The following is a 25,134-nucleotide window of genomic DNA, read 5'->3' as shown; positions in this document are numbered from 1 at the left end:
TTTTGCAGACAAGACGATAAATGTTTAAATAAAAAATGTAAGAAACGTAAATACTAACATAAAACGATCCTTTCATATTTCTGATCTTAAGAATATTATGGGGGAAAAAGAAAAAGATAAAAAACTGAGTGAACGCGTAACATTCCACCGTTCAACCTCTCTCTCTCTCTCTCTCTCTCTCTCTCTCTCTCTCTCTCTCTCTCTCTCTCTCTCTCTCTCTCTTTCGCTCTTACTCTTTCTCTCTCTCTCTCTCTCTCTCTCTCTCTCTCATTTTACGTATGAGATATAGAAAGGACAAAGAGAAAAATTCTCGACGACGTAGTAAATCATCGCGTCGACTATAAAATCCGTGCTACGCAGTGTTTCATGAATATCATTTCAAAGAGTGATCTCTCTTTCCTCTCTCTCTCTCTCTCTCTCTCTCTTTCCCTCTGATACACACACACGTACAGTTTCTAAAGGAAGAACAAACAAAAACAAAAACAAAAAATAATATTAACGCTGATAAAATATCAACGACAATTCAATTTATATTACGATCGATTACTACAAATCTATATTTATATATACGTATGTATCCATGTACATATGTACATATATCGCAACATTGAAATAATATCTAATTTTAATTTTAATCTAAATTAAATAATAAATAAACGTATAATACATATCCTTTTAGAAACATCACAAAGATATTTCAAAAAGATCTCGCTAAGAGAAATTAGATCCCCTCTCCCTTTTTCGATCTTTCTCTTTCTTTTTTTTTTTTTTTTTGCGTGCGTTTTTCTTAAATTCTCTTTCTTTTTTTTTTGTCCTTTTCTTTTTTTTTCCGTAAGAAACGCACCGCGTAAAAAAACTTCTTAACGCACATCCGACACATATGTCCTTGACAGTGAACGTATTTTAAAAATGTTTCTTCCTTTAACTCCCATCTATCCTACCCTCTCAACCCACACCCCCTATATCTTCTCCTTGACTACCAATACCAGTAACAGCCGCATCCGTTTCGTGGTTTCGCGATGCACATTCGTTTATGCCCAGGACCGGTCTCAACCGTTCTTAAAAAGATTCGTACGGTTAACCCGAGTGAAGATTTTCCAATAATCCACCGCTTTGATGTCTTGCCCGCGAACGCCTGCCGGCGGTAACGCTTCTGAACTTTTATTTTAGAACGACGCTACCGAATAAAGGTTGGAATGACGAAGCTCGAAAGTAAGAATGTTATTTTCCTTTGAGAAATTCTGTGAAAAATTCTATTCTATTAGAAAAATATCAAGAAAAAACTACTATCTATCTATCTATTTTCGTAGACAGATAGATAAGCAAGTAGAACAATTTTTTAATTTATAAACGAGACAGATATATGTAGATATACGTACGTAAGGATATTTCACTAATAGATCGACAAATTTTAAGGGTGGGTTCTTATTTATTGTAAGGATGAATAAAAGGAAAACAAAAAATCGTATAAACGCGAATCTTCTTTTTCAAGTTAATATTTGATATGTTAACTTGAATATATAAATATATTTTTTTTCGATATATAAATATTTATTTATTATTGATATGTAAATATTTTTTTTCTTTCTTTTATTAATGGATTTTTTATTATTATCGTTTTTTTTTTTTTTTTTATTTATTATCGATACAGTTTTTTTTATTGATACAAAGTTATCTCAAAATCATATCGTCGATTGGTGATAACAGGATATAAAGTATTTCGATAAATTTTTCAACGATTTCGACGATCGATTCAACGATCAACGCAGAGGTAAGCATTATTGTAAAAAGAAAATTATTTTCAATAATTTCCGTAATTAAACGTTACAGTTTTGAAAAAGAAAAGATTTGTAACTTGAGGAAAATGCGTTTCCGGTGTCGCATTTATATGATCTCTTTTTTCATTCTTACAGTGAGTAGAACGTGCTCTTAAAATTAGGTGATCTATTTTTGAAACATCCTGTATAAACTGTTCCACGTAATGTATTACGAATATATGAAAACGCAAATGTATTCAAGTCTGTCAAATAAAAAAAAAATAAAAAAAAAAAAAAAAAACAGAAAAAAATCGTCGAACGAATTGAAAGAATTTGATTTCGTTAACTTTAAACGTCATGTATTACTTCAAATCTTTAATAAATAAGAATTATCTTATGCGACAATAAACGTTTCTAACATTAAACGTCGATCCTTGTCTACACGTTAGAATTAAAATTATGGGTTTAAATCGGGCACAAGGTAATCTGTATAATTCGTAACGAAATAAAAAAAAAAATCTAAAATGTCAAACGTCGGATAATTATATAATAAACCGAACAAACAAGGCCCCTTCCCGTGATCGTTTTGCAAACAATAATAATAATTAATGGAGAGTTCAAATAATTGGAGTTTTATCGTATCACGATTATACGATAATGACGATAGATAATAATTATACGTCGAGCATAATTGGAATAATAATAAGTGTAACGAGTATAATATAAATACCGATAATAATCTGAAATCATTAAGATTCCCGAAATCAAAATATTTTACGTATTGTCAGTGCGTTGGACGAAATTAAAGAAAGGAAAAAAAAAAAAGAAAAGGAAATTAGAAAAAAAAAAGAAATAAAGTAAAATAAAAAAAAAATAAAAACAACAATAACAACAACAACGAGGAATTATACGAGTAAACGCGCTTCGGTGTTTATCGCTGCGGTCTTATGAATTTAAATTAGGTATTATCGCTTTTACCATGACTTTTACAACATATAACTTACATTAGTTGTGACAGCTCGGTGACGGCACAGAAACCGCGAAACGACTCGAACGGTATGCGAGTCCTTTTCGACTCCGGTCGAAAGTTAACCACGAAGGAATAGTGAATACCGATCGTAAATATATATATATATATATATATATATATATATACATACACCGCTTGCTCCAAATACTTTTCCTCGAGTACCGTGAAAGTGGTTGTCCTCTTCGTCCTCGTCTTCGTCCTCGTCTTCGTCCTCGTCCTCGTCCTCGTCCTCATCCTCGTCGTCTATCATCGTTATATTTCGTCGTACTTCTAACATATCAGATCGCTCGATGATCGGATAGTTAGGGGATGAAAATAGGATGGAATGCGATGAGATAGAAGAGGGTGGTCATTAATCAGCTAATTATTATTATTCGTGGGTACTCGTAGAGAATATGTTTCACGTACGATGTACGAGACGAGCTCTACCCTTTCACGATGTGTATCCCGTTAAGTATCAGTACTTTTGCTACGGTACTCGAGGGTAGAGTACCTTGTTACAACACTGTTCATATACTGCCAACCGAAGGATTCCAACCGTGTTTACCCTACAAGTCGGTACTCTACTACCGCATAGGCGCCGCATCGTTTCCAATAAGTAGATATCATCACTTTCACGAATTAGACGAGTAATTAGTAAAATGTCACTCGTCGCGTGTCCTTACGGTATCGTGATCTTTCAATTGAGCGGTATCATTTTTCTCGGGTACCTCAGACGTAAAAGACAAATTTTATTATTGACTAACTCAAATGGAATAAATTAGTATTATATATATATATATATATGTGTATGTATGTATGTATAGGTATGTATATATACAAGATGTCCGTCCATAGAGATGTCCGAACAAATATATCGCAACTGGTTGAAATTACGAGAAAGTTAAAATTAAGAAAACATTTATAAGAAAGACTTCGAGTCAGTTCTAAAGTAAAAAATTTCTTTTCTTTTTCTTTTTTTTTTTTGTTTTTTTTTTTTTGTTTTTTTTTCTTTTACTTCTGACCTTTCCGACTTACGAAGGTCGATATAGTCTCTTTTCCTTTTTCTTTTTTCTTTTTTTTCTAATAGACACTTATAATTTTTTTATCTGCTCTCACATTTGTATACCAATGGTCATTTGCAATGGAAATTATAGGTATCTGGCAAAAAGTCTTTACTATGCACCGTTTACGAGATAATTGGCATCTTAACGACTGACTGACAGATTCATACTCTAGTGCAATTCATATTCCATGCTATAAAATTACATTGTTTTCAAAATCAAGCAGTCGTGTATTTATTTATTTTATTTTATTTTATTTCATTTCATTTTATTCTATTCTATTTTTTTTTTTTTTTTGTTTTCTTTTCTTTTTTAGTTACAACCGACACAAGAATAAATCTACATACGAACGAATCTCACGATATAATCAACGCGATTGATTACTCGATAATAATTTTCTCATCACGAATGCACTTTCCAAGATTTTACTTACATCCTCGCATTTATTTCAAGGAAATCATAATAAACCTTTTAAAACAAGGCCACCTTTTTTTTACCCTTAAAAAGAGAAAACAGATCACTTCTTTTAATACTAAATATTTGAATAATTTTAATCGAGCATAATCCTTCGATCTTCCTATATAAAAATAATTCGTAAGTATGTTACCTAAATATTTCAACGAGTCCTTGACATTGTAGAATTTCCAAACGTGTTCTTAGCTTTCCATCTTTCATTCCACATACCTCGTTAAGTTTATAAAAAAAAAAAAAAAATAAATAAATAAATAGATAAAAGAAAGAAAGTAAAGAAAAAGAAATGAAAAAAAAAAGAAAGAAAGAAAGAAAGAAAGAAAAAAGAAAAGAAAAAGAAAATTCGTATGTCCTACACGAAAGAGCGATAGGAGATAGAGACGCTTGGAAACGATATTAAAAGTAAAGAATTTGTTTCGTGGGACATGAGAAATGTATACGAAGAACGTGAAAGAGAAAGAAATAGAGAAAGGAGAAAGATAGACAAGCAAAGAGTCTTCAGCATTTGAGAAAGAGCGGGATCTTGAAACGGTGCCAACTACCGAGTAAGAACCATGCTACTTCCTAATGTAACTGAATTTAATGAATCTTATTGTTAGTACACGCTAAAGTGTCGAGCTCGTTGACCTCACGACACGAAGAGAAAGAGAGAGAACACCCTGGCAGCGACGTTCTTCGAACAGCATCTTCATCGTTGTCGCACGTAACTACGACGTTACTAATTCCGGATTAGAACTTTACCGATAATTAATTTACCACCATCCGCCAGTAATTATACACCCACGTCGTGTTCGTTGTCAGACTTAAGGAACGTGAATAAATTATTATTGGAGGCGTTTCGAAATATAACGTCGTGTTGTTTTCTTTCTTTTTGTTATGTTTTTTAATCGTTCTTTTGTCTTCCTTTTTTCTCATTCATTTTTTGTTAAGCTTAATAGTCTTGTGATCGTTAATTAACAGCTCGTTAAAGTCGTCACTCGTTATCGTCGTCATCGTCGTTGTTGTCGTCGTCGATTCGATAATTAATACAACGAAGATGAGCACTACCAGGACACATATTTTACTCGCCTTCGTTGTCCGTCAAAAGGCTCTTGACTGGTTGATAGATTCTTGTATAGTAACGAGAAACAGCTCGTCTTTGAGTAGCCCCGTAAGACGACGTTATTGTTGTTGTTGTTATTATTCAATAGCTAGAACGCCTAGCTACTCTAACAAACTCAAGGACTAGACTCATTCATCTACAAGCTACAACAGTACTCTTATTGTAAACACGAATCTTTTAACTCGGATGATTCTCTGATCTCCCTAAAAAAAAAAAAAAAAAAAGAAAGGAAGAAAAGAAAACTTGGAATGATAAGAACAAGGGAAAACATAAAAGAAGAAGAATAAGAGCAAGAAGAAATGAAAACAAAGAATGATCTTTCGTCCTTGAAGAATATCGATCGATAACTTGTACGTATGAAAAATCGATATTATATATTCGCATGAATAAAAGAAAATATAGAGAGATACCGAGGGAAAAAACAGAGAAAGAGAAAGAGAAAGAGAAAGAAAAAGAGAAAGTTCGATTGGAGTTAGTAAGAAGAAAATTTAGAAGGATCGAGTAAACACCAAAGTAATTGAGAGAAATCATAAAGAATTTTCTACTAAATTAAGTCACCCTCCATTGAGATGGAATTTGCCTTCTCTCTCTCTCTCTCTCTCTCTCTCTCTCTCTCTCTCTCGCTCTCTCTCTCTCTCTCTGTTTTTCCTTCGCGACGACATAACCGAAATGGAAGTTTTCCAATAAGAAAAGAAAAAAAGCTAATCAGACGTCGGTTCTTCCGAGATATCAGACTGAGCTCAATGGTCCGTGTACCTGTAAGTTGTAGATATGCCTCTATCAGCAGGTCCTGCACCATGATCCTGGTTTTCTACTCTATCCCTCTCTCTCTCTCTCTCTGTCTCTCTTTTTCTTTTTTTTTTCTTCTTTTCTATCCTTCCTATTTCTCTCTCCTTCTATCCTTCCTACTTTCTTTCTTTCTTTCTCTCTTTCTCTCCTTTTTTTTTTCTTTCTTTCTTTCTTTCCCTCGGCCGTGGCGTTTTTCAGAGAGATCACGCGAGATTGCTCCATACGCAATGTACCGTGTCGAGCCGACCCTGATTTCGTTTTTCGGTCTTGATTCTCGAGCCAACGTAAGAGTGTATCGTAATTTTAAGAAAAAAGACAAAAAAAAAGAAACGAAAAAAAATTTATATATATATATATTATAGAGAGAGAGAGAGAGAGAGAGAGAGAGAGAGAGAGAAATAATGGTTTACTTGATACTAACTATATTTTACGAAATATGAAGAACGTGAATATATGAATACTGGATGACGATTGGAGATAATAAAAGTTGTGATAAGAACAAAAAACAAAGTGAAGGAAAAAAAAGAGTTGTAAATAACAAAGAATAAAAAAGAAAGAAAGGAACGAAATGAAAGTGAATCGAAGTAAAGAAGAAACTATCGGACATAATTATAACGATTTCGAATTGTTTACAACGTTTTATAAACGATTCGGGATATTCGATGATTATATATTTTTCTCTTTCTCTCTTCCTTTTTTCTTTCTTTTTGTATAGGTTTACAATTACGTTGAAACGAATATAATCCTTCGTAAACAATGTCGTATTAAATAAATCCAAGATATTACATTGAATATCAATTATACAAATTATTGTATCGTATAATTAACATTAATAAATGATTAGAATCGAAATCTTTATCTTAATAACGAACGATTGTTCGTATTATTTTATCTACGATTAAGAATGGAATGCATTATAATTACAAAGGGAAAAAGTACGAAAGATAAAGGATAAAGAAACGAAAGTTAAAAATGAACCCAACGAACGTTTTCTGATAATCGTTTTTACGATCGTTTAACGCGTCATGTATAAAGATCAGGATTCGAGGAATGTATGTCCCATTCTTTATCTCGAATATTTTTCAAGCTGAAAAAACGAGACGCGTGACTCACGCGAACACCCTCGAAAGAATGAAGGATTAGTTTTACGAGAGACGCGACAAAGATACGTCCTCCTTATCGTTAGAGCAATAAGAAGGAACGAGGTAATCCGTCGCTTTACAAGGTGGGATAAAGGTTTGTTAAGGGTTATATACCATGTAAATAGGCGGGTACCTTTCTCTCCAAACTTTCCTGAGAATAGATGACATACTATCGGAAGTACTTTCCTACGGTTAAAATTTCTATCGATCGGTTAAGTACTTTATTTAAAAAAAATATATATATACCTAATAGAACAATTCAAATATTTGAAGAACTATTCAGAGAAAACATATCATTTGTATTAATCATAAAAGTATTCTTTATCACGAATAACTATGTCGTATCGTTCATTGATTCAAAAATTTATTTCTTCTTTTCTTTTATCTACGTATAACACGGGAAATAAATTCTATTATAACGAATCAATTAAAAATTATTATAGACGTATCGTTTATTGTCGTATAAAAAATATGTTAGTCACGTCTTATTAGACGGATCATTTGAATTTTATCTTGTATTAATTTCAAACGTATTAATATCACTACATCTACATAGAGCATATACAAGAGAGCATAAGATTTACAAATTTTCAAACCGATCGTATCTTTCAGTACGTACAAACATTACTAAACAAAAATTAACTCTCTCTTAAGAATGGGAAATATATATTACTAAAAATCTGTATTATTAACTCGATCAAATAAAACATACACGATACGAAACATTTGAAACGATCGAATAATATACCATTCATCAAAAACTTCTTATATACGTTAAAAGCATAAAAAGTTTCTCGTAAAAGTATCGATAAGTGTATCGTAATATTATTTGACATTAGCCATCAAAGATGGAAGAAGAACTTTTATCGTCACAAAAAAATTCACAGAACGTCACAAAAAATCGAAAAGTTACTTTCACATACGTACGTACGTACGTACGTACATACATACGTTGAATCATCGTCGTCATCGTCATCGTCGTCATGGATGTGGACACGTACGTGGAATAGGTCCAATGTAAATGAAGAAGATCACTTTCTATCTCTATTTCTCTTTCTCGTTGCTCTCTTGAAGGAGGCGTCGAGGGCGCGATTTATCGCATAAGACCCTCTCGCGAAGAAAGAGTAGTCCTGACGTTGCTCGTTAATTTTCGTCGCACGTGTACCGGCGCTTTGATCGCGCGGGTATGCTAATTGCCGTTCGCCGCCCACTTTCTCTCTCTCTCTCTCTCTCTCTCTCTCTCTCTCTCTCTCTCTCTCTTTCTCTCTTTCTTTTTTCTCTTTCTCTTTCGCTCTATAGATGAGAGATAAGAAGACAAGAAACACGCCGGATGTTCTTTGCCAGGACATATCGAGCAACATCATTCGAGACAGAGGAAGTGGAGTTACGATTCAAAGCAAAAGAAATTCAATTCAACCTTGGCATCTTTGTTTCTTTTCTTATTTCTTTTTTTCTCTTCCCTTTCCCTCCTTTCTTAATTTTTTTGTTTTTCCTTCAAAAATACGTACCACGATATGATACTGTGCACAGTATGATTCGAATACGAGGGATGATCGTATTTGCTAAATCGATCTAATTCAAACATCGAACTTTTCGTGTTATAACGATCGTTCGTTCGTTCGTTCATCGTATCATAAATTTTCGAAAGATCTTCCTTTAGGAATATCATCGTTAAATAGAGTAAAGATAGAGATATGAAGAAAAGATATAAATATTCTTAAATAAAAGTGTTCGTTCGAACGATTAAAATTACAAAGATTAAAAAAATGTCACAGTTACAAAGAGGAATATGGAATATCAACTAGATGAGAATTGCAAATGATAGATATAGAGAATTAACGAAGTGGATGGATAGAAAGAAAGGACGATTATATATGGAAAGCACCGAAACTAAGAAGAGAAAGAGAGAGAGAGAGAGAGACAGATAGAAACAAGAAAAAGTGAAAGAAAAAAAAAAGAGAGAGAAAAAGAAAAAGAAAGGAAAAGAAAGAAAAAGAAAGATAGAGAAGACGATGAGGGGTTGTTGGAAGAGAAGGAAATACTGAGAAAAGTATCGTAAAGATAGGTGGCATACGTACATATATACCAATGTAAATATGAACGATCCATCCCGCACGATGTCGCAAACAGAGTGAAACTAGTACTCTATTTGATATCCCTGGGGCTCGAGGTCTGCACTTTCAGATTTACTGCGTGTGTATATGCCGACATGTGTACGCATTACACTATGTGAAAAGGAGGTGGTGGGGAGTTGAGTTGTGTCGGGGACCCCATACAATGCCGTTCCCGTGAGGGAAGCGTTGCATCCCCTAATTAAGATTGGCCTTGTTTCAAGCGGCCCGCGAAATGATTCGCCGATCTCCAGAGGCTGGATCGTACGATATACATACATATCCTATATACGTGTATATCGTATAACTCCACTGTATGTGTATACGTTGGATGGTGCGTGCTCTTATAGCGACCAATCTCTGTAAATCTCTGCGAACTCAGCCTTTTTCGAGACCAATCTACCCCCACCTTTACTTCCACTTTTTTCTCTTTCTTTCTCTCTTTCTCTCTTTCTCTCTCTCTCTCTCTCTCTCTCTCTCTCTTTCTCTTTATATTCTTCTTTCTTCTCTCGCATTAGTTTCGAATATAACGAGGTCATCGAGGCATTAAAAATACGCTTGCGAAAGAAAAAAAGAAATTCGCCGATTAATTTTCTTATCATCCTTGATGTTCCTCGCGAACGACTTCCTTTTTTTTTTCCTTTTTTCTTTCTTTCTTTCTTTCTTTCTTTCTTTCTTTCTTTCTGTTTTTTCTTTATTTATTTTGAGATTTACCAGTCCGGCGTACGAGTCTGTTTCGTTAATACGATACTCCCACGTTGCCCGAACTCCTCCGAGAAATTGAAATGACTTAAAAAGGATGTTGTTATCGAACTTGCCGAGTCTGCTACTTCGACGATGGTCTTCGTTGAGATGACAAAAACAATTCGTATGTCCTGTAGAAAATATAAAGAAAAAAGGAAAGCAACAGAAAGAAGAAACGAAATTACACGAAATACGTAAGATTAAATGTATCGTAATTGAGATTACGATTAATCGACGATCGTAAAAGTAAATAACATTTCGAACGAGATTAACGAGATTAAAAAAAAAAATAAAAAAAATAAAAAAGAAATAAGTAAAACAAAAAGTAACAATCTTTCTCATCGTTAAAATCCTCCCTTAAAATAATGACAATGAATAATAAAAAAAAAAAAAAAAATGAATAATATTATAACGTATAAAAAACATTAGAATTCAAGCTATCCCGAGAAAACATTTTTTCAAATTTTGTCGAGAGGTATCTCAGATTACGAACATCCACTCTTGTCAAGGAACGTCTTCGAACGTCAAACTGGATTCCTCCAAGCTTAGAGATACTTGACGGATATCAAGAGCCCGAGGATAACTAGAGGGTTGATCGGAATCGTGGGGGGGTTGATCCGCGGACATGGTTGTTAGAGACTGTAATCGATACTAATTAGCATGGTACAAAGTTACGTTCGAACGATGGCCGGCGGCGATTCGCATCGTAAATGCGAGCATTTCCAACCCCTTCTCTTTCTCTCTCTCTCTCTCTCTCTCTGTTTCTCTCTTTCTCTTTCTCTTCATCCACCTAACGTAACTAGCTACCTAGCTAGAAACTACCTACCAACTACCAACTACCATCTACCTACCTACCTACCTACCTACCTACCCTACTTACAGCTTTTAATACTAAATATAGTATACACGATGCACATCGTATTGTAGGCTTTTGAGGATTTATCCCTCCATTATACTGCCGCTCGTGAATGTTCTCGACGTAAATGGGCCCTATCGCTGTCACGTGGACAAAGCGCTGACCGACATGGTTATGACGGCAACGCGATACCCCTTTAAGTAATAATAATAATCGCGACGATAATGGTCGTACTTCGATATACCTATTTCTATGTGTATGTCAGTTCTCTCTCTCTCTCTCTCTCTCTCTCTCTCTCGTTTTCAATGCTTCTCGGTTTCTCTCTATTTCCTCTCTTTCTCTTCTTCAAATCCGTATATACCACCACCCCCGCAAACAAGCACTACCACCCCATCGCCTCGACGTCCCTCTCCCGCCCTCCCTCCCACCCCTTTCTGCTCTTTTCCCTCCACACCAATACCACTAACCTTCATCATCGCCGTCATAGTCGGACGACGCATCATCGGATCTGAATATGGATTCCTTTCTTTCCTACCGACGCTTTGTCGAGTTATTATTCGCCCTCGTGTCCTTCCCCGCCGCTACTACCGTCGTCACCGAGAGCGAACGAGCAACGAGCCTTATTCCCTAACCGTCTCGACTTACCCTTGGCCTTACCCTTCGAAAAAAAAAAAAAAAGAAGAAAAAGAAAGAAAAAAAAGAAGTAGAAAAAAAGAAAAAAGGAGAAAAAGCACGCTTGCTCTCGGGTATACTCGCGTCTACCGACTACGACGGAATCGCGAGACTACTTTAAAATAGTCGTCCCAATCGAAATATTCCATTTGTATTCCTGAGTTTTTCAACGAATCCTGACATCCAAGTTCGTCCGTTCGATCGACCCTTCGATCGTACGCTCAACACGCTCAATACGTATTTTTCATATTTCATTTATATCGATTTTGTAATTTTATATCATTCCGAGTTGATTTTAAACTGCGATTGACGTATAGGTTTAATTTCGATAATAAATGCTTGACGATTTTAGAACCAACAACTGTGATATTTCCAGCGATATTAATTAAACAGTTTAACTCGTTCAACAAGTACTATGATATATATCTGTTCGTTCTAAATACTACTTTTTTCTTTTCCCAATTTATAACATTAATTTACTATTCACCTCGTTAATTAATTTTAATATTTCATTGCGATTCGTTCGTTTCTGTTGTCTTAATAAAAAATAAAAAATAAAAAAGAAATATGAAAATAAGAAGAAAATACTTATCGATCTAAATATATACGATATGGTATTGACGATGAAAAAATCATTTAGATAAAAAAAATTGTAACGATCGTATAAAAGATATTGGTACACTTCTAGTTTAGGGATTGGTATATACAGTGCTAACGAAAACTTTAATTAATTTTTACTGCGGGTGGGGTGAGACAGGGGGTGTCTAAAAACGATCCCCCTCTTAACAGTCAAGGGTTAATATACACGAGTTTAGGACCGAAGTCAAGTCGAATATATATCATCTTGGCGATGAAGGGGCGATCGAGTAGTACAGAGAATATCACCCTCGAAACGTTCGATGAGTCACGACAATCGACCAACAGGATCCTCCTTTAGGCTTTACGATTTTCGTAACGCTTTTTTTTTCTCCCCGTTTTCGATTTTTACTACGGTCCTTATTTTTCCTACGACTATTACGATCCTTATATTTTCACGTTAATGGCCCCGCAGGCTTTTTTCCTCGAACAAGATTTGTCCCTTTAACTGGTATAGCCGTTCGACTGTAGTATCCATTTTTTCACGAGCACATGTTCGTCGTCTACAGGGTGTCTTTGGATAAATTTTGTAAAGGGAACTTTATTGAATAATTCAATTGTTACAACTATCACTTGAAGAGATGCCTTCGATCGATTAAATCACGAGCGATCGTATTTCAAAAAAAAAAAAAAAAAAAGAAAGAAAGAGAAAAAAGCTACAAATATTACAAACCTGACGTTTCCATTGATAAGTATATATCTACACGTACATACGTACTCACGCGTAAATACTACGTAATACATTGCAAAACTAAACCGACCGAGTGAAAAATATTTTACAACGCAAACACCCTATAGATTTACGTACTATAAACTACAACTTACAAACTTAAAGAAAGAAATTACTCCCGTTTATACTAGTTGCTTCTCGCATGATTTAACAACGAACCGTAACACACCGATACATAAAAGCAAAATATATGCATATATTCATAGAGCCGATTTGATCGTGAGTCGAGAGCCGTCCGTCTACACCATGCTCTTATACTCTTTCTCGCGTATCGATTGCAATATCGTGAACGCACCCATATCATTCTCTCCTCCTCTTCCTTTTCCTCCTCCTTCCGCACCCCCACCCTCACCCCCCCTAATTCTTCCTATCGTCATCGACGGAAGGGTGCTGCCACCTAAATCGGCTATTTGAGTGTAGGCTCAGCTTGACGGTAAACACGTTTCATGGATTTCTCGCGATACAAGACATAGATATATCTATCTAAGTATCTATGTATCTATCGTCGTAGTCGAGGATCAAACTGCGAATTTAACTTACGAAGCGATCTTCCTCGAAATAGTAATCCGAAGCAAGCTAGATATTCTTACTCTCTCTCTCTCTCTCTCTCTCTCTCTCTTTCACTCTCACTTTCAATCTCTCTCTCTCTCTCTCTCTCTCTTTCTCTCTCTCTTTATCCTTCTCTCTCCTTCGGGTTTTCCTTGGAGGTCCATGTATGTATGTATGTATGTATGTATGTATGTATGTACTCAGAAAATACACAGCAGATAACACGACGAAGATAGAGCCCCGGGACACGCGAGAGCCAGTGTATAGACCGTAAAAGCAACGTGGGACTCCTGGAAGGGTCGTAAACCGTCGTTACCAAACAAACCCCGAAATAGTCGTAGCGTATGGAGAGTTGAGAATCTCATAGAGAGGTGGTGGATATCCAAAAGAAGAGAGAGAGAGAGAGAGAGAGAGAGAGAGACTTTAAAACGTGAAAAGCGTTTCTTCGTTCGAAAGCAAACAAATGATAGAACGATACCAGCTGCTTATGTCTTCTAAGGATCCTCTTTTTCTCCTTTCTCTTCATTTTTTTTATTCTCCATTTCTTTCTACTTCTTTTTTTCCTTTTCTTTTCTCTCTCTCTCTCTCTCTCTCTCTCTCTCTCTCTCTCTCTCTCTCTCTTACTCTTGAGGAAAGATCCAAAATCTTTTTTAGGCTTCTTTTTTTCCCTTCGATTACAAGCACCAGCACTGTTACACGGTCACGGTCGCAGTACGTCCACTCGAGTCACTCTAAGGAATGGTCCTTGACCGGTCTCCGTCCTGTTAGCTAGATCGAAGGGTTTTAAAAGGGACGTTTGATGGAAACAGTCGTACGATTCCTCTCTTCCGTAATCTTACGTTATAAAAACGTTTCAAACTCGTCGCGTTAACGTATAAAAGGAAATGCATTATAAGATTACTGCAACAAATAAAATCTTGTAAATAATCATTCGCGAATGGGAGACAGAAGAAAGAGAAAATGATCGAAAAAAGACAGAGAGAGAGAGAGAGAGAGAGAGAGAGAGAGAGAGAGAGAGAAAGTATTTTTAAATGGTTATATTTTTTGTTTCATTTTCTTTTTATTTCGTTCTCTTAATAAATAAAAAAAGAAAACATCATGGCAAAGGTTCTGCGCTTTCTCTTTCTCTCTCTCTCTCTCTCTCTCTCTCTCTCTTTCTCTATCTCTCTATCCATCTCTCTCTTTTCAAATCAGGACACAAGCGATCTTCTACCCTCTATAATTTTCACTCCGGATACCTGCTCTAATTATAGGTAGATACTTCTGCGAGAGACGCCGCAGTAGGCATTTTTCTTCTTCTAGTAGCGCGCAAAGACAAGAAGTATATGTGTACGATGAGAATAAAAGAAAAAGAGAAGCTCAATCTCTTTCTTTCTTATTCGCTCTTCCTATTTTTTTTTCTTCTTTTTTTTTTCAGGTATCTGGGACTGGAACCTCGCTTGAGCGGATCGGTCCAGGGTGCTGGAGGCGGTACTGATGGTTCAGATGGACAACAGGGCTTGGGCCTAGCTGGTGCGGGTGTGATCGGTCCTGCTAGTGCCGAAAAAAATTGCAAAAGTGTCTATCTCAGCGTCAAACAACAACAGATTTGCTCGCGTTCACCGCCGGTCCTGCAAGTACGTTTTTCTTTTTTATTTTTGTTCTTTTTTTTTACGTAAACGTCCTTATGATCATCTGTGATCGCATAATCGTATGATCAAAAAGATTAAATTTTAATGTAAAGTGGTATAAATCCAATTAAAAAGTAATGTTTTTAATCTTCTTCTTCTTTTTTTTTTTTTTTTTTTTTTTTTGCTTCAACGTCCTCTTTACAACTACATGTTTTGTTTTTATAATATTCAGGTAAAATAAATATTAAAGTCAATAAAAGATGGATTTATAACATTTTCAAATATAATATTTCTTATAGGTAAAATGTCGTTTCACTTCAAGTTGATATTTCTCGTTATTAATTATCCAAAGAATAATATTTATATATATGTGTGTGTATGTACACAAACACACATATATATATATATAGACATACACATAGATTAAACATCTTGTGTAAGTTAATTCATATATCTTGCTTTTTCAAATATATATATAATAAGGAGAACGGCGCCAAGAGTTTTTAACGAGTTTTTAATGGTCGATCAAGCGGTTAGATGCGAAACGACGCATGATTACTATTTTCAAGCTGGCAAGGGTTCATCAAGGGTGAAAACCTTACCTCAAAGTCGACGCTTATGTTTTGCGTGTATATCTAAATCAATGGTGATAAATGTATATAAAAAAATGATATTGAAATAAAAAGATACAAATAAGACCGTCAGAAGAAAGATATACATGTATGTATATATCAACTACTTCGTAGTAGATCTGTTAATTCTGTCAGGTTGCATCTAAAAAAAGAAAAAATAAATAAAAAATAAAAATAAAAGAAAAAATATATATATACCACCTCAACAAAATATTCATATTTTAGGCGCAATCTGTATTTCAAAAATTCGTACGCGACGAATAATATTTATAAACAGATTCATAAATCTATCATACAAAGTTTTCAAATTATTCTCGAACGGTATCGACGATACCATCTAAAATCTCGAAGAAAGCAAATCGATAAACGTACTCGATAGATTCTCTGAACTATCCATGTACGCTGGGAAAGTATCGGCCTATAGTTGTTTCAATTTCAAGCGTTACGAAATGGAGAAGGGACGGAAAGATGGATACGACGAACGAGTTTCCAAACGTTAAGCCGTGGACAAATGATGACCGTCTCTTTAAAGAATTTCACGGCGAGTTATTCGAAAGAAAGGAAGAAAGAAAGGAAAGAAAAAAGAAAACAAATAAAAAAAAGAAAAAAAAAAGAAAAAAACACACACACACACACATACAAAACAAGAGAAAAAGATCCTTCGTATTTTCGTTGCACCGTAAAGCTTCTACTGGTGGATCCTGCTCCTTGATCATGAAACACGGTTTTACATTCCCAAAAATCGCGTTTACCTTTCTCTAATGCACAAATCCTGTCGGATGACCCGAAGGTGGAAGAAGAAGGTGGTTAGCAGAGGTGATGGTGGTCGAACGACTAGGAACCGGTGCCTAGGTAAACTCGAGACTCGATATCTCTTTGAACATTGCCGACCGTCCCGGTTTTCCGAGACTGACTGCCGACATTCGAGTCTCGCTCGGAGTTACCGACAAAAGAAACCGACATGAATATTCATACATCAAATAGGACACACCTACGACCGTTTCTCTTCTTCTTCTTCTTCTTCTTCATCTTCGTCTTCTTCTTCCTCCTTTCGTGGTACCATCATTTTTCTTATCCGTTGTTCTACTTGATCACGGAAATCGGAAAATATTCGATTTAAAAAAAGAAAAAGAGAGAAGTCACTTAATCACAAGTGTTAACCTTGATCGAATCTTCTAACACGGTCGATTCGATGGAACGTGTTATTAACGTGGTTTTTTTTTTTTTTTCTTTTTTTTTTTACATTTTAATAATAATCTTCAAGTAACAAACCGATGAGAATAAATATAAAAGAGATAAGATCGTATGACAATAAGATTGAAAATATTTTAACACGAGAATGATTTAACGTTGATCAAAATTATAAATGTATACGTTTAAATGGATTCTTTTACATACGTAGAACGTAATTTAAAATGATTAAATTTTAATTCGTGCGATTAATTATTATTTTTTTTTTTTTTTTGTCAAAGACCGTCGTAGAACTATAACGTATCTACGTAAATTTTACAGGCGGTAAGCGCAGGCACGAGATTGGCGATCGAAGAATGTCAACATCAATTCAGATCGGCCAGATGGAATTGTTCCGTCAGCCCGGACAATCCGGACAACATTTTTGGTGGTGTCATGTTAGTCAGTAAGTAATACCGAATATTATATTAAATTACAATGCATCGTTAAGACGCATAAAACGTCTTCTTCGTTCATACACTTTGTCAATCGTTTAGATCTAGTCCGATTCAACAAAACAAATGGATAAATGTATTATAACGAACGGTATATATAAATAATAAACATATACATTGCATATCATACTTATTATTCACTCATGTAAATAATAAACATATACATTGCATATCGCATTTATTATTCACCGATGTAAATAAGATACGTGAATTTATTATACGTATATTGATAATATATTTTACGATAAAAAATTTGTCTTGATTACCAACGAGATTTTTTTTAACGATCTAAACGAACGAACGAACGAACGAACGAACGCTTACAAATTTATAAAAATATTATTATGATATTATTCGCAGATAGCCGAGAAGCTGCTTTCGTTTACGCGATATCAGCAGCTGGAATCGCTTACAGCGTAACCAGAGCATGTTCAAGGGGCGAACTGACAGATTGTTCCTGCGACAATCGAATTAGGACCCGCCGACCGAATAACTGGCAATGGGGTGGCTGTAGCGAGGTCAGTATATCTCACTATTCTTATCTAATCGAGCGTTCGTTCGGTAAACGATTCAATTCCGAAATAATATTTATTAATCGTCGTCGAATTAATCGTTTGAATTCGTAGTTAATCGTTGAGTAAATTTTCTACTATAGGAAACTAGATCGAAACGAAATAGTTTCCGTTTGCAAAAAAAAAAAAAAAAAGAAAGAAAGAAAGAAAAATACCAGGAATACGAGTTCGATAGGCGATCTAAGGTTTCCCCTTAGGAGAAAGTTTCACTCAATACTCTCCCGTTGAGTATCATTGTTTCTGACGTCTTTTTTCTTCTTCTACTTTCTTTCTTCTTTTTTTTTTTTCTTCCCTTTTTCAAAGCTAATACCATTTTCCAATCCAGTGCACCAACGGATAGAAAGACTATCCGCTATGATGGCAGTGTAATGAGACGAAAATGAAGGTTTCTTCTTAGTCTCTTTGAAAATGTTTCTTCTTTCTTTTCTACTTTTTCTTCTTTTTCTTCTTTGTATAATACTCGTTCCTTGTTAAACTAATCGCGTACTTCTTTTATCTGCTTAACAAAGGAACGTGTAAACCTGTTGTTTATCGCTAAACAAAAATTGCTTATACGGAATAAACTATGTGGTTAGGACCTTTTAAAGGACTTAAAAATTGAAGAAAGAAAAAAAGAAAAGAGAAAAAAACTGAATATACAACAAAAACGAGTCTCCTTTACCATCTTTCGTTGCTCGTAGGTTATACCATTGTAGGGGGATTAGACGAGCTGCTTTTTAGGGATTACGTTCCCTCGCCCCGTTACTTTCGATACCTCCGGAAGCCCGCAAAGTAATGTTCCTCGTAAATTAAGGTTAAGAAACTAGTGTAAACTAACCACGGCGGACTTTCAAAACACGATTCTAAAGTTTTCTATACGTGAGTTTATACAGGGGATGAAATCGTTAATAAAATCCAACTTTGATAATGTCATCTATTAATTATGTCACGTGCGAAAAACTTCGTCTATCTAAAAACATATATTGAATAAATATTTTCTTTATCGATCAAAGAATCCTTTATAATTGAACGTTAAAAATAATTACGATATGAAGTCAATTCGTGCAAAAACAAAGCAAATTGTTAACATATTTTTGTTATCATTAATGCGACATGTATCGTTCTTTAAAATCGATAGTTTTTAAAATTCGTACATCTACTTCGTTAGCATGCATAATTATACATCTACTTACAATGTCTAACGAGAACAAATGATATAATTTTGCTTTTTCGCATGTTTACGTTCGGATTCGCGTACATAAAAAAATATGTATATATCGTGACGCGCGTGATAATCAATTAATCTCACAATCACACGCGTGTAACGTATAGTATTACGTGCACGACACTTCTCTCGAGAATCTCGAATCGATGACGCATACACAAACCAAGTGTAAACTATTGCACTTGTTACCCAGAACAAACTACGTTCTTGTATGGCTATCGCGAGAAGAACTAGCCAGATCCGTCTAAACCGGTTCGATGCTTCTGTCTCGATACACACTAGCTCGTAGATGTTTTCCTACTTTGAACGATCCTTAAGAGGCTACTTTGGTTCGTGGGTTCGAGAAAGTAGGTGATCTTCTGGAATTTGTTTTCTCACTGAAAATTACTCGACGTTTAAAAGAGGTAATTTATATTATATTTCTCCGGGATATATATACATACGTACATATATATATATATATATATATATATATATATATAAAATCTTTGTTCTTAAATCTTTTTAGATCAATAATCTCACAGAACTTGTCAAGAAAAATTTATCCAAAAATATTCAATGATTAAATAACGTAAAGCGAAGAGTTTCAGAGGGAAGATACAAGAAAAAATAAAGGAGGAATCAATTTTTTGTTTCTTCTCTTACGAAAGTAAAAAGTAAAATATGCATTACCTTAAAAGTTCGATTAAAGACTTACTCCGATGCATACACACACACACACACACACACACACACACACACACACACATATACATGCAACGATGATCGTTCAAGGAGATCGTGAGAGAAATGAAGAGTTAGAGGTTAAAGATAAAAAGAGGGTAGAGTGCTACCGTCTCGACCTCCCTCTCTAAGCGCGTAAACCTTAACCCTGGCCGAAGACAAAGCTTGTTCTCTAAACGGATGCATTTCGTGCGAACGGCTGACCCCTTGTAGACTTTGCAAGCTTACAACGGGATTAAGGGGGTTAAGCTTGTTAACTTGCAACAATCCGCCGTCCCCTTTCTCGTTCGTTCTTCGTTCTACGCATGGGTAGCGCAACACCAAGAACGATAGCGATGCTGTTGGTGATTGCGTTGGTGATGGTATGTTGGTGACGGTGTTGGTGGTAATGTCGAGGAGTTCGTCGCGTTTCCTCTAGGATTACCACCAAGAAGTATTGTCGTCCATTTCTCCTTCCACGTTCTCTGTTAAATCCTCGACGTCTTTGAAACGTCTCGTGGTCTCCTTAACGAGCCAGATCCCATGGGACAGATGTCTTGGACGAACGAGCCGACAGATTTTCGAGATAACGATGTTTGTTTTCCAACGTTCTCTTCCTACCAACCAGCGTTAGGAATCATCAGGCCGAAAATACTGCTAATTAATAAATCTCTTCCCTGTTGAACTTTTGAAATTTCGTTGAAATACACGTCAGGTTTTCTCGCAGCTCGGTTTATTAATTAAAACTCGATTAAAGTTAAACAATCGTTAAACAAAGATTTGTAAACTAAATACCGTCTATATCTATACTTACACAAAGTATGATATAATACGTGTCTACGTGGATCTTACTGTTTGCCTTTAGGATATACATTTTGGTGATAAGTTCTCTAGAGAATGGACGGACGGTGCTGAGGAATCAGTTAAGGAAGGAATTCTACATGGTGTCAAAGGATTGGCCGGTCAGCTTATGAGGAAACACGACAGCGAGGCAGGCAGGCGAGCTGTCCGTTCGAAAATGAAACGTATTTGCAAGTGTCACGGTAAGATCTTTATATTATCAAGTTAATTTCTTAACAATAAATACAGTATTATATCGTACGTGTAAAATGAAAAATATATTGCAAAGTTAAAAGAGAAGATATGGGTACGATCGGATCTTATCAAGATCTTATCAACGAACGCATACGTTCTATATTTCTTTCTTTTTTTTTTTTTTATGTTTATGTTTATAACATAACATTAAATAATATAGCCATATATTAATCAAAATAATATATTAACCATAAACATTTATCCATTATAGCTATTGTTAATTATTGCTAATTATCTTCTGTATTTTCAATCGATATATAATACGTCGAATATTCTTAGGCATGTCCGGATCGTGCAGTGTTCGCGTCTGTTGGAGGAGACTTCCAGCATTCAGAGAAGCCGGGACTGATCTCGCAGCTCTTCATGATGGGGCTGCATTGGTACGACTGGCTCAACGAGGCGGTAGAAAACCCGCAAGACTGAGGCCCGCGCAACCCGATCTCAAACGACCGAACAAGACGGATTTAGTTTACCTGGAGGACAGTCCTGATTATTGTGAAAGAAACATCACGTATGTTTATATATTTATCAACAGAATGATACGTATAAAACCATTAGGATTCGTGTGGAATATCTATTAGAGAAAAACAATTTACCAAAAAAAAAAAAAAAAGAGAAAATATTTTCTTCGTTAATAATTCAATGGCGTAAGTGATAAATCGATTAATCGACAAACGATATAATCGTTTTAAGTTAATTTCGAACTCTTTCTAAAAGAATTTTCTTATGGGAATATAACGTCGTGATTATTCCTATTTATATTAAGTCGTGTAGTACAAAATGTCGGATTTTTTTCGAATAGAAATGGAAATAGTTTTTTTTTTTCTTTTCTTTTCTTTTCTTTTCTTTTTTAATATCAAACAAACATTTTATTCATTCGTCGAAATAGACAACGTATGATTGTATCGTCTTTTACGAACTACATTTTAGAAAAAAAAAGGAAAGAAAAAATATTTCTCTCTCGAAAAAGTTCCTTTCTCTGGTTTCCAAACGACAAGAAGTCTGCATAAGCATTATTCAATTTCATTAACATTACGAAATTTTCCTCGAGGCTTTTTTTGTTAAATTCTACTGTAATAGAATTTTTCAAACCATCTTTGTATAATTCGTTCATTAACGTTAACGTTATCAAACAAACAAAAATTATTATCACGAGTTGCATGGGCTGCATTGCATACAGAGTTCAAACTCGTAACGAAAAAGAAAAAAAAAAAAAATACAAGAATTATCCTCATTTTCGCGTCATAAAAAATTTCTGCAAAGATTAAACGTAAAAACTAAAAAAAAAAAAAAAAGAAAAAATAGAGAGAGAGAGAGAGAGAGGGGAAGAGAAAAAAAAAGAAAAGACCCAAATAAAACTTTGCAACGAATCGATGAATCATTATTTAACTTTTATATAAAGTTCGCGAATATTATAATTAGAATGAATTAATCCGACATTTTATAATTTTACATATGACCTGATAATAATATTTTCTAATGGACCCATACCTTATCTCACGCTTCTCTTATCTCACGATGAACGAATATTGGTACTTAAAAGAAAAAAAAAAAAAAAAGAAAAAAGAAGAAGCAGCAAACGAACGGATTTAATCATTCGGACTGATCACAGGCTAGGTATTCCCGGAACGAGAGGAAGAATTTGCAATCGAACATCACCGGGTCTAGATGGTTGCCGATTGTTATGCTGCGGTCGTGGTTATCAAACAAGGGTAAGGGACGTCACAGAGAAATGCAGTTGCCGATTCGTCTGGTGCTGTCACGTGAAGTGCGAACTATGCAGACAGAGGCGCGAGGAACACATTTGCAATTAGAAAATAATAGAGAGACTTTAGTCAGGCAACTCCATGCAACATGACACCGTGTCTTCTTTTAGAAGAGAAATGGCTCATCATCGATTTCGAGGTAAATCGATAAAAAGATACTTATCGCACGATTTTTAACGTTGCGTTGATGAAATAAGAGAAAGAGGAACGAAATGATCGATACAAGGAAAAGGAAAGGGGATTGGGAAGCTAAGGAACGAGGGAGAAAAATAAAAAGGAACACACAAAAAATATATATATATATATATACCAATATCCGCCGCGAGAGGCTAGAAAATAAGAAAAAAGACGATATACCTACGACTCTGTTGAAAAGTGGGGAAAAGAGAGAAAAAGAAATAGAAAAAGTGAAAGAGAGAGAGAGAGAGAGAGAGAGAGAGAGAGAGACAGAAAGAGAGAGAAAGAGAGAGAGAGAGAGAGAGAGAGAGAAAGATAATGAAGAAGAAGATGAAGGAAAAAATAAAAAATAAAAAAATAAAAAGCGTTCTGTACCTGACAGTCAGAGTGTCGTAAATAATCCACTCTTCGGCAACGTTTATTTTAAGTTTATTTATCTATAATTTCGGATACTCAGGGTAATACGCTTTGTCCGCGCTGTTCTCTCGTGTATGAATAGAAGAAGAAAAAAGAAGCCATCGATAGACTGCGTGCATGCGTGCATGCGTGCGTGCGTGCGTGTGTGCGCGCGCGCGCCCGCCTAAGCGCGGACCCCTCGAGTTTCAGTATTAATAATGGTGTGGGTATGTGAGGAGGCGATCGTCGATATGGATACATACCCACGTTGGAGTTACGAACACGTGGCTCGTTATGCTAGTCTGGCTCTCAGGTGCAGCGTCGACCGCGTGGATATTGACAAATCGAGCATATGGAAATTGTTTATTAATTATAGGCACTAAGTCGATTGCTCGAAAACGAAAAAGAAATGATCGACGAGATCGTCGATTCATTCAATTCAAAATTATTTCTTTTTCATTCTAGAACGCAGAGTGTCTCCGTTTGAAACCGTACGTCTAAATATTTCCATTTTAAATGGGACGAAAGAATGTCACAGAACGAGAAATACAACAGGAACATTTTCTTCCTCTCTTTCACCTTCAAGGTCATTCTTTTGGATAATCGGAGTCGTCGGGTTTTTTCTTTTCTTTTCTTTTCTTTTTTTTTTTTTTTTTTTTTTTTTAAGATAGAGTGGTATATTTTTCGTGACAATAATATGATGGCTCGTGAAATCCAATATTTCAAAAAAAAAAAAAAAAAAAAAAACAGTGTTTGAGAAAAAAGAGTTAGTTCTAAATCGTATCGGTGTCAGATAAATTTTCATCGATTTTCATGCGAAACATAATAAATATTCGTAAATAACTCATATTGACATATTTTTTAAGATGTTAATGATCGCAGTAAACATCACTTTTTATCTTATCCCAAGAGATGGCAATTTTTTTTTATTTATTTATTACCTAATTTATAAATTTAAGATCACACTGTGCGACTCCTTTATTTATTTATTTATTTTTTTTTTTATTTCTTATTAAAGACATGATCTTTTTTATTCCGGGCCATCTTGTAATCGAAAATTATTTTTTCATGAGCTATGTACTACGCTAACAGAGATATATACCATTCTATCTAAAAAAAAAAAAAAAGAAAGAAAGAAAAAATTATCAATGACCTGAATATTTTAAAAAGAAAAAGAAACAGAAAAAAATGACCTTAAAATAAAATGCATTTCGTATCATTATATCTTTCCCTTTCAAACGATATAACGTTGTTCTACAATATTTTTTTTATCCTCCGAAAAAAATATTTAGAGGCGTTCGCGATTTTAAATGGGATACTCTGTATACTCTCGATGATAGACATCCGATTAAAAGGAGATATATATGTATGCCTATACACTATTACTACTACGTTGAATGTATATGTATGTATGTATTATCATTATAATGGATCTTTGAAATATTTAGAAATTTTTTTTTAATTTTAATATCGAGTAACTTTCTTTTAAATTATAAACCAAAAGAAGAAAATAGAAAAAAGAAAATTACCAATCAATACTCAGTATGACGTTTCTAATAGAAAAGAATACAATTACTAGTTTTAACAATAAGAACTTCGACTTTAGCTTATTGCTTTTAATGATAAAAAAAAAGCCTTTTTTATATAGTACATTTACAACCAT

The 25,134-nt window shown here is 34.8% G+C and overlaps 1 protein-coding gene and 1 long non-coding RNA gene across 3 annotated transcripts in view; one reads left to right on the top strand and one right to left on the bottom strand.

Moving 5' to 3' along the window:
• The window catches only part of LOC122630088 (protein Wnt-1-like), a 62,329-nt gene extending 39,383 nt beyond the window's left edge, over positions 1 to 22,946 (top strand). For both annotated transcript variants that reach the window (XM_043814182.1, XM_043814183.1), the window contains exons 2-7: positions 15,050 to 15,248; positions 17,387 to 17,510; positions 17,920 to 18,077; positions 20,903 to 21,080; positions 21,412 to 21,643; positions 22,745 to 22,946. In XM_043814182.1, the coding sequence (XP_043670117.1) occupies positions 15,050 to 15,248; positions 17,387 to 17,510; positions 17,920 to 18,077; positions 20,903 to 21,080; positions 21,412 to 21,643; positions 22,745 to 22,946 (1,093 nt within the window). The remainder of the gene's footprint in view (positions 1 to 15,049; positions 15,249 to 17,386; positions 17,511 to 17,919; positions 18,078 to 20,902; positions 21,081 to 21,411; positions 21,644 to 22,744) is intronic.
• LOC122630096 lies at positions 20,754 to 22,756 on the bottom strand. Its single transcript, XR_006327408.1, has 2 exons — positions 22,624 to 22,756; positions 20,754 to 21,605 (listed from the first exon to the last, which is right to left on the bottom strand). It is a non-coding gene; the product is annotated as an uncharacterized LOC122630096 (long non-coding RNA).
• Positions 22,947 to 25,134: the final 2,188 nt, after the last annotated feature.

This window comes from Vespula pensylvanica, chromosome 6, assembly GCF_014466175.1.
Source record: "Vespula pensylvanica isolate Volc-1 chromosome 6, ASM1446617v1, whole genome shotgun sequence".
NCBI lineage: Eukaryota > Metazoa > Arthropoda > Insecta > Hymenoptera > Vespidae > Vespula > Vespula pensylvanica.
Note: the sequence above shows the minus strand (reverse complement) of the source record. Positions and strands in the feature narration are given on the sequence as shown.